General features: G+C 45.1%; 1 protein-coding gene across 1 annotated transcript; it reads right to left on the minus strand.

The window, feature by feature from the left end:
• Nucleotides 1-3,166, minus strand: DSTN (destrin, actin depolymerizing factor). Its single transcript, XM_010706568.3, has 3 exons — nt 2,840-3,166; nt 2,539-2,615; nt 1-1,294 (listed from the first exon to the last, which is right to left on the minus strand). The coding sequence occupies exons 1-3, from the start codon at nt 3,097-3,099 to the stop codon at nt 1,185-1,187; spliced, it is 447 nt and encodes a 148-aa protein (XP_010704870.1). The 5' UTR covers nt 3,100-3,166; the 3' UTR covers nt 1-1,184.
• Between the last annotated feature and the right edge of the window lie 7,089 nt (nt 3,167-10,255).

Here is a 10,255-nt window from a genome sequence, read left to right on the forward strand (position 1 = left end):
TTCCTCTACAGACATACAGGAAAACTCTATGCAACTTCCATGTACACATTACACAAAGGAAACAGCTTTAATTAACCACTGGTGAAACATGGAAGCTTTTAAGATCTCTGTAGCTGGCACAGGAATGTTCTCTACCCCCCCATACAAAAGGCATTTCAGGTCAGACTTTCTAGTAGGTGATATTTCCATGCATTTCTACAGAATTAGAGAAGCTAACAGACAAAAAGCCCAGATCAAGCCATATTAGTCAGGCTGATTGGTTCTACTAAGTTAAATCAATAATAATTATGGACAAATGGACCAAGTGACCAAAGACTAGGGCTGAGAACGCCACTTGTAATCTTTTGCTGTTTTTCCAAGTGGTTCTTTCTCATTGTACTACCCATAACTGGAGAGCTCCGATGGAAGAATCTGCACTTGTCAAAGCCTCAGAAGCATCTGATCCGCTAGGAAGCGTGTTAGTGGAAAAAAGGTAGTTCTAAATTAACCTATGCCAAAGGAAAAGCAATTTTAATAGAATCGTTCAGACTTGGAGGAGATCAAGACACTTCATAACCAATGTTAACCTGTAGGAACAAGCAAACCTTTAAAGATTACTGCACTGAGAGTTTACAAGAATGATTAGGACTTTCTCCAGGAAAGTGTGCCTACTTCAATCTCTGTTTTAACCTCCTAATTAACCCTTATTAGTAATCCTGTGCAACTGCAAGCACTAAGAATTTAGCTCTGTTTAGGTGCCTAACTTTAACTACAGGTTTTAAGTCTTGCATTAAATGATTCAAGGGAAAGTTTTTAGTTTGGCAATTTGGCCAGTAGCCTCAGAACGACTGATGATTTTTCTCATTTTAATTTAGAAAAGAACAGGAACCGGATTGTTCTCATAATTCCCCACCCCCTTCATCCCATGATACACTGCTGAATCAGAATTTTTGGAGACCTTTAGTGTTAATTCATTGGGGATAGTACTGGGATAGACAACCAATGTGAATATTAATACACCAAGATAAATCCTTAATTTGATTTATTTAAGGTCATTTGTACATACGAGCTACATCTCCAAAATCTACTTTATTCTACAAGACAGCTTCCCTACAGTTAGTGAAACCCTTGCCTAGAATGGTTGCTTTACATAACTGATATATTAAAACATGGAATGCTTGTAGAGTTGTGGCACTGTATGACATCTACACAGGACTTCCTTCAAAAGCTACGACTAGGGAGCCTCCTAGCTTCTCAGCAATACAAGCTCGATTGAGGTCCTCTGGCCCATTTGCTTGGCATTCATGCTTTATGCCTAAAAAAAAGATGCAAAACACTCAATAATGCAATATTTCAATATGCTAGTAATCAACCAGAGAAGCACAGTTAGTAGTAATATTAGAAGAGGCAGTCTGGTCACTCAAGCTGTCAAGTCCCACCTTCACTAAGGAAAACTAAGGAATTTGGGTTTATTCCCCCTTGATGTATCACAGGAGACATCTGGCTACACATCACAAATCAATACGTGTATCAGGGAGAAGCTTTCCACTACTATCAGTGCTCAGACTGTCAGCTTCCCGTGGCAAATCAACCTGTGAGTGAAAGTCTCATTTCTACTGTTACCCTGAATATGTCAACTGAGGGAGCTGCTGCAACACAAGCACTGAGATGGCTGACAATCAAAGCAGTACCGGCTGTAGAGATTCAGCTGGTACACAGAATTAGGAGTGGTTTCTGTTCTGGAGGTAAGGAAGCCAGACTCAACTGTGCCTCATGTTGAGGGAAGTAGAGAAAGCGGTATTTCTTTTTCAGCCCTCACACGTGCAGCACAGTACGTTATCCCTGACCAGCTCCAATTCATTGGTGAGCTGTACTGTGAAGAATGGCACTGCCGTGCACTGCTCCCATCAGTACTACACACTGCAGAACTCCAGACCAGCATGGCACTACGAGCTGGAGGGGGCACTGCTATCGGGCTGGGAGCCATCACAATCATTTATTCAGAATGAAATTTCAGAATGCTGCAGCAAGGTAACTCTTTGGTCACTGGCGCCTCACAAGATGAACATCACTTTGCTTCTCCACTCAGAGATGCATTGCCTTTGAAATGAGTAATCACAATTGCATCTCTAAATCAAGCCAATCGTTATTTACTAGTACTGCACAGTTATGGTTACTTGATTCTGCAGTTCAATAGATACAGGGCTGAAAGTCCTCTGCCACAGAGACAGTGCGACACAAAATACAGGTCATTGTTAACAAGAATGTGATGTTTATAGGCTGCATGACGTAAACAAATTACTCTGTATGGTATTACTCTTGTACACTGCCAAGCCTGCTCCAGTTCTGAGCACAGTCCTAGTGCCTCTAAAGCCTAGAGTCAGACATTTTAAGTTTGGCTTCAGCCCGAGCTTCTTTTAGCTCTGTCACAAGGTATTTCACCCAGTGAAATTCTCATCTCACTAGCATCTCAAAAAAAAAAAAAAAGCCAATTAGCAAATGGTTAAGCCTTGCAGTGTGTTTCAGATGGCATTTAGAAGTGTTAGCTGCACTACATACCTTGGAACTTCTTTTTGATTGCATCCTTGGAGCTTGCATAGATCATCTTACTTTTGAGAGGTGCTTGTTCTGGTGCCCTAGTGGAATACAAGAAGATATTGCTGGATAATAAACGCTGCTAATTGCACTAAGACAAACACCATCCCACTGATTATAAACAAAGGAAATTCTAATGACTCATAATACAAGTACCATGCTGTCCGGCACATTTTAAGCCTTCCATAGACAAAACAAATGCTCACAGACCTCAGCACAGCTTGAGTCTCATGCTAGGAACAGGCGAGTTGTGAAGAGTGCTTACCACAAGAAGAACATCAGCTCTTCTTTTTTGGATTCCTTGGTCTCAAAACTTGCATCATACAAGGCATAACGGCAATCCTTCTCGGGAAGCATCTGCACAAAGTGCTTGAAAGGGTCAGTAACCGTCACACCAACATCTCCCACTAGAATCTCTTTGCCTTCTTCCACGATAATGCACTTTTTGTCTGGACTGAGGCAGAAGATGACAGCCTTCTTCCTCTTCTTCACTTCCTCAGGCGTAGAGCATTTCCGCACTTTCATGTCATAGAAGATACGGCAAACCTCATCGGCAACTTGTACTCCAGACGCCTGCAAAGATGAGAACAAAGACCTTTAGGGTTACCACTGAGTATTTTCACAACTACATTACTGTGCTGCCTCCAAACTGAGGCTAGAAGATGAGCAATACACGCAACAGTCACTGACAGCCCCAGAGTCTAGACAGGAGAGCTGCAGGCCCTTCTCAAGTAAAGAATCTGGAGCCTCTATGCCGCCTACAGTAAGTTGCCAAACCAAAATTATTCTGAACAAGGCACAATCCTTCTTAGATTAGAGCAGTGTTGGTAGGGTAGTTTCACATTTATGTCCACCCCTTGTCCTCTGAGATTCAGTTGTGGCAAATCCTTTGATGCTGCAGCAGCTTGGCTGCATTAGCCATCTCGGGACAGGCAGACAACTAAATTAACAAGGATCACTTCTACTCAGTCTCCTGGCCATTTTCAGCCTATCTGCCATCAGCTTTAGGAACAGAGGTACAATGCTGTCAAACCCACGCTTATCAACTGGGTTTGGCTTAGAAGTCAGGAGAGATACAGTGGGGCACGGGAATACAGTTCTCAGCCATGAACAAACCAACCTTCTGAAGGTGTTCTCAATTCAGTGTTTTAAAGGCAGAGCTTGCAAGTCCAACTGTAAAAATTCTCAACTTCCCAGCAATTCCTCTTCGTTTTTAAAACAAGCTGCCTTTAAAAGGATTTCTTCATCCCCATCCCATCTTTTTTTTTCCCCCCTCCTGGAAGCTTGGTGAGAAATTGTGGTTACTCAGCAGTAACAGACAGTATTTATATCTGAGTTGTTTTACACTCAGAATGAAATGAAGTTTGAGAGGTTAAAGACAGCTCTAGAATAAGAGAACACTGCAAATCCAGGGAGTCACACTGCTGGAAAAACTTCATGGTCAGAGCAGTAAACAGCAGATCAAAGCCTGTCCAACACTCATTCTGCTCAAACTGCAACGTGCCATGTAAACAGTGAGATTCCTTCCTAATATTGCGTCTCCCCCTGCTGCTTTTGGGGCTTCCAAAAGCGACCTTATCCTCAGATACTGTAAGTCACGCACTGGAAGGAAAGTCACCCTCCTCCCTTTGTGTAAACTGCCACACGTCATCATTTTCAGCACAGTCAGCACTACTATGCAGGCAGGTACAGCATCATGTGAGAGGTACCAACTGAAAAACTCTGAAGGTTGTTCCTTGTTTTGGTTTCCCTTCAGCTCAGCCCACAGAAGTGTGCCCGATGGGTTCATTTTGTGGGGAGGATGGAGACAGATGACACCAAATCACAGCACTCTCTCGAGGTATAAGCAAATAGCAGAGTTCAGCTGGAATGCGAGGGAAATCCGTGGTGAAGGTCAACTGCATAGTGCTAACTTTCCTGTCCTTAAGAGTCATTATGGATTGGACAGCTACTACTTTTAACATATATATTCTTTTCAAAGCCCTGACCAATGCACATGCCATTTTTTCCCTTCTTCTTTCCCCCACCAGAGAGCTCTGGATGCCAATGCTATACAGCCATCAATGTGACATGGAGGCTTTCCTCCCGCACAGAGAACAGAGCTCTTTAGGAGCTTACTCAAACACAAAGGGACCCTCAGAATTTACAATGCACAGATTGTCTGTTTGGGGGTAATCTACCTCAAATCCCTTGCATTGCTCTGGAAGAAGAGGAGGCCCACAGAACAGGAGGAAGTCGCTATGCCTCAGCTGCCTGGCAGGCAGCCACCCTTTTGCATGTCTCCAGCAGCATAAGGAAAGTAAGCAGAGAAAGCTTATTCCAGGATAAATACAAGCAAACATCAGTGCAAACTGACGCATTCCTACATCACCTCCTTCATACAGTGGACTGCACCTCTGTAACAGCATGGCTGGGAATTAATGAGAAATAAATGTATTTCTTCCTGTCTGTGCATCACTGTGCTTGGTGTGGGCGAGAGCTCTCTGGGAGGACTAGAAATAATGCAGGGTTGCCCTAATGATGCAAACAGCACAGCAACTAGAACTATTGCATCATTCACTACGGGCTAATCCACTGCAAACACCAGACTGCCATTTCTTCCCCTCCTTTCTATGAGATCCGTCTTTCAAGCTGATGGTACCTCAGCAGCTGACAAGAGATTTAAGTCTCAGCTTTTAAACCTGCAAAAAGCTTAGGAGTTTACACAGAAGATGCACAAAATCTGACCCAGTACAGCCTAGTAACGCCATAAAAGGAGTTGGTATCAACCATCTCCACCTTTATCAACTCTTGATCTTTGCTCCAAGATCACTAGTCCCTCTGTATCGACTCCTGTTACCAAGAAGTTAACTCTGAAAGAAGGCATTACAACTCAGCAGAGAGCCAGAAGAAAGCATCAGCAATGGAGCTGCAAGTAGACGCAAACTGTGCAGCCAGGAGAAGATGCACAGCCAGAAACATTTCTCCAAGTTGGGAGACAAGTTATTTCCTTATAAAGGAATTGAACACGGCTGGCAAGTTGCTTCAGATTCCAAAAACGTTGAGAGTACTCAGTCTGGAAACTCGAATTCACTGTTAATCTGCAGCTGACCACTGGGACTGACCAGAGGCTGAAGGGGCATCACTAAGAACTGGATTTTTTTTTTTTCTTGACTTTCCAAAGTAAAGTGTTATTAGCTGGTGCAACTCTTCTTCATAACTACTATACAACCTCTGAATCCATTCAGATGTTGATACCAGCAGATGTTGACCTGCTAGGGACAGCATAGATTCCTTCACTGAGAAAACATGACAGCTGTATCACAGTGTGGGGTTGAAATGAACCCATAAAATCCCAGCACAGCTGCTTCCAAGAAGGCAGCATACTCCTGCACCAAAAGGACTCCCTCTCCACCTCCAGGCTTGTACCAGTTATGATGGCTTCTCTAAACATACCTAAAAAGGAAAAACCTCAACCCTAGGTAGCTTTTGCTGTAACTTGGCCACGGCCACTCAGGGTAGGGCAGCAACAGGATGACTGTGAAAGCCACTGGAACATAGAGAAATGCCACACTCCTAAGTACATGTTCTCAAGTGGTAATTTAACCATGTCTCTGCTGACTTGTCCTGAAAAACAGCTGCTGAGGAGCCTCCACCTGCCAGTAATGACAGAATAAGCATTTATTTGTTCACCCAGATTCTCTCTGGCCCAGTATTACACTGCTCAGAGGATTTAATACAGCACATTCATTATTTTTTCAGGCATGGTGGCCAGAATGCTGCATAGCTGAGGACAGATAGCTTGCTTCTGCTCCTTTTTCAATAGGAAAGCAATTATCCAACTCAGGACACACACATGGGTGGCTGAGCTGTGTGCATGGCAGGTACTGGTGGGACACAAGGCCATCAGCTGGCTGCATTTTATAGCATAGGACAGAGCAACCCCTGCATATATGCAACGATTTAAAACCATTCTCAGGACACAAGAGGCAGGCAAATAGCCAGGCTGTTCCCATGGGTGTCAGGGCCAGCTAACCTCATCAAGGCAGCAACAAGGAGGTAAGCCGCCTTGTTATCAGATGGAAAAAATGATGACAGGGCTGCATATTCTTGCCTGCACGTCTCCCTAAACGTGCAAATTTCCCCCAAGGGATTTAGCAAAAAATGAGTTCTCCCCCCATACTTCCACACAACTATGGCCAAAGCAGCATGCCTTGTGGGCTGCACCTCCGCCTACGTTATTCCACAGCCCTCACACCAGTACCCCATTGTATTTTCATATAGACTGCTGTAGGCACATGAGGTAATGGTTGCATTAAATGCCTTGTCAGCATGCACTGCAGTAACACAGCAGCTCTTATTCCCTTCACAAAGCCATCGTTCCTGCCTCAAGTGCAAAGCACTGCAGAAGCCCTGTGAGAGCAGAATGCTGTCCCCAAATAGCACAGCTGAAGAGAGAGCCTTCTGTCTCACAGGCCTCAGACTGCAGGGGCTGGCTCCAGCTGGCTCCGCTAACAGCTTCCAATAGTTTGCCTTCATCACAAAGTACTCTGCAGCTGGAATTTCATCTGAATAGGGTGATAACATGGAGGGGTAAGGCTGAAGAATAATCCAAAATTTTCCTCCAAGAAATCCCTGTGTACAGAAAGAGATTTCAAGTGAGACGCCTATCAGATCCTCAATAGATTGATTTGCAGCAAGCCTGCATAGGAATAAAAATCCAATGCAAATTGCATTGGAGATCATTAGAGATTGTTGTGAACACCAGCATCTTTTCTGAATATTTAAAATACTTCACCTAGAAGTTTTTGCTCCTACATCAGCAGTAAAGACAGACAGCTTTAATGACTTAGTTTGTCTCACAAGGAGCTTGACAGATTAAACCTGCTTTTAAGTGCATGCCAATTTTATGCTGCAGACTTTCTTTGTAATGTTTCTGTAGAAACATTACATGCTGCAGGAAAGCTCAGGCATTTCAAGAACCAGTTCTTGCCTCATTTTGTTTGGGAACCACGTGCACACATTGTATACATCAGCATGGACTATCCACTGCTACTCAAGTGGAAACTTTTCCCTCTTGGAAAAGCACCATCAATTTTTCCAGAATTGACACCAAGAACATAGTGAAGCACGCCTGGTTTAATTGCAAAGGCAGAGATCTGGAGAACACTGTGCGCCCATGTTTACCAGTCACACCACTGCCACATATTTGGTTCTGGGTTTCTTGAGCAAGCATCTTGTTTCCCCCAGCCCTGGCACACCATCCCTCCCAGCCACCTTCCAAATCCCCTTCCACTGCCAGAACCGTTTGTGTGACTGTGGCACTTTCATCTGACTCACCAATGTGTCACAGCACAAGTTTTCAGTTAGAACCATTATCACCTGACTGTTCCAGGATAGGAGAATATGCAAAGCCATTCCTTACACTGCCACGCAGCGCCCTGGGATGTTGCCAGGGCTGAGACCTGAAGGGAGAACTAAGCTCAGCTAGCACTGGGCACCAGCAAGCAGAGAGGCCTGCTGGGAGAACATCAATTCCATAGCAGGCTTGAGAAGGTGTCAGCTAAAGCTGCCAGCTGTGGTCAGCAAAATGCCTGAAAACATGGGTAGTTACAGACGTATGGGTCTTAAATGCTGCTTTGCTTCTCATCTGTTAGCAGAACACTCAAGAAAGCCCATTTGATACTAGCACTTCTGCTTTCCAGAGCAAGGAAGGAGGCAACACGTGGAGCAGCTGCTGCGACTTCACCCTGTAGACCAGGCCAGCACAACCATAGCAGTGCCCTCCGAAGTCCAAAGCTGGCCCACTTCCCCCACTAGCAGCAGCTAGACAGACACCCACACTTAGACAAGGCAGTCTACACATCTGAAAAAGCCCAAAGCTTTGGTTCAGATCTGAAGCATGATAGGAAACATAACTGCCTTTTTTATTTTTACTGCTGTTGTGTAAGAGGCCATTATTTACACACCATAAACCAGCAAGAAGAACAGTGCTATTTGCATGCCACTTGTAGGCAGATCTTGCCAGCCTGACTCAAGTTTTTTTATTTTATTTTGCATTACGTGATCTCTCTTCTGAGGGGAGGACATGGGGAAGAGAAACAAAACCATTCGGCTTTTTTTCCTGACAATATGAAAGATTCCAACTAGACAAGGAAAGAAGAGGAGAGCTGTCATAGAAAGACAAGAAAAAGCATCTTCTGCTTTCCTGGAAGTTATTTCCTCACCTTTCAGCCAGAGGAAATCATCACCTTCTCCCAGCCACCATGAAATTCGCTCCTGGTATAAGCCAGGCAGGCAGAACAGGCAATCTCCACTGAGAAAGGCAATCCCAGCCATGCTTTTGAAAGAACAGGAAGCACGGCAGCCACTAGGGGGGCAGAAATTTTGAAAAGTGCCCATTCCTGTGTTGAAACACATGTTTCTAAGGTAATGCGGGTCTAAGCTGGAATGCAACAAGACTCCTGCAGGAAAGCAAAGCTTCTTAAGAACACATTCAGCACAAAAATCAGATCTTGTGAGCCAAATGTCTGCAGGAATGTTCATGCGGCCCTCCACAACCCTATGGCTACATAACATTCATCCTTAACAATAGCTTTTGAAGGCATTCCCTGGGCTACTCAGACACTTGCTAACAAGTTATCTGTCCAGGAGATGGCTGAGTGTTGGGCAAGCATGAAGCCCCCAAGCAGCTCTGGATAAAGACTCTGCCTGCCCCTAGCTCTCCTGCATGAGATACCTGGGTCAGCCCTTGCTCCCTGCAGGGACCAGTAATACCCCAGCAGCATGAGTAGAAATGTGCCAGGCGTGAACCCAACCTGGCTGTCACAGTAGGGAGGCTGTTGTCTTGTCCACGAGGCACACAGACCTCTTAGTTACACAGATTTGGGAATACTATTGACTAACAAGCAAGGAAAATAATTTACACGGTCCTCTGAGGACTGTGGAACCATTTAATCCAGTACCAAAGAAATTAAGCCTTACAGCAAGATGTGTAAAAGCAGGAATTCCAATGCTCTTTTGATACCCACTGATGCCCTCCTGCTGGCATCGCTGTACTCTGGCAAAAGGCCTACGCTGCCTAAAAGCAAATTCATTTGCTGCAACAAGCAAGCATCTAAAAGAAAATAAAAAGGAACAAAAAACCTAAAGCTTGTTCCAAAATGGAAATAGCTATGAGAAATACGTGTCTCGGCCAACTTGGGAATTGCCTGCTTCTGAAGCAAGAGGAAGCCTGGCACACGGAGCGAGTCATTTTAAACTAGGTTTGTGTACTGCAGAGGTAGCAGCTGGCTTGTTGAGACAAGCCTAGTTTAAAACAGGAGCTGCAGGTCTCGTCAGACCTTCGGCAGCTCCCTGTGCACCTCCCCTGGCTGTGCCTCGTGTCGAGGGCTGGCCGCAGCACTCCAGCTGCTTCATGGGAATGAGCACAGAGATGAGCAGCACCTCCCGCATGCAGGGCCTGTGCTGAACGGGAGCTCATTTATTGGACATCCCCTGCGTCCGAGAAGGCAACGATAAGCGTGGGGCGGGCTGCTGGAAGGCAAAGCGCACAAAGTGAGGTGCGTGGAAACACTTGTTTGTTGACAGAGAAGCGTTTGTAAGCAAAACCAGGACGAAAGTGAGATAACTCAAGGGAATTTGTCCGCCGGTGCTGCAGAACGCGGCCCGCCCCATGCAGCGCAGAGCCGCCGCCCAGCGC

This window comes from Meleagris gallopavo, chromosome 2, assembly GCF_000146605.3.
Source record: "Meleagris gallopavo isolate NT-WF06-2002-E0010 breed Aviagen turkey brand Nicholas breeding stock chromosome 2, Turkey_5.1, whole genome shotgun sequence".
NCBI classification, from domain to species: Eukaryota; Metazoa; Chordata; class Aves; order Galliformes; family Phasianidae; genus Meleagris; species Meleagris gallopavo.

Excerpts from the sequence above, each read along its gene's own strand:
- DSTN (XM_010706568.3), bottom strand. The coding sequence starts at position 3,099 with ATGAAAGTGCGGAAATGCTCTACGCCTGAGGAAGTGAAGAAGAGGAAG. Across the intron at positions 2,616-2,839 it reads GAGCTGATGTTCTTCTTGTG|GGCACCAGAACAAGCACCTC; the intron begins GTAAGCACTCTT and ends GTATTCCACTAG. Across the intron at positions 1,295-2,538 it reads AATCAAAAAGAAGTTCCAAG|GCATAAAGCATGAATGCCAA; the intron begins GTATGTAGTGCA and ends TCTTTTTTTTAG.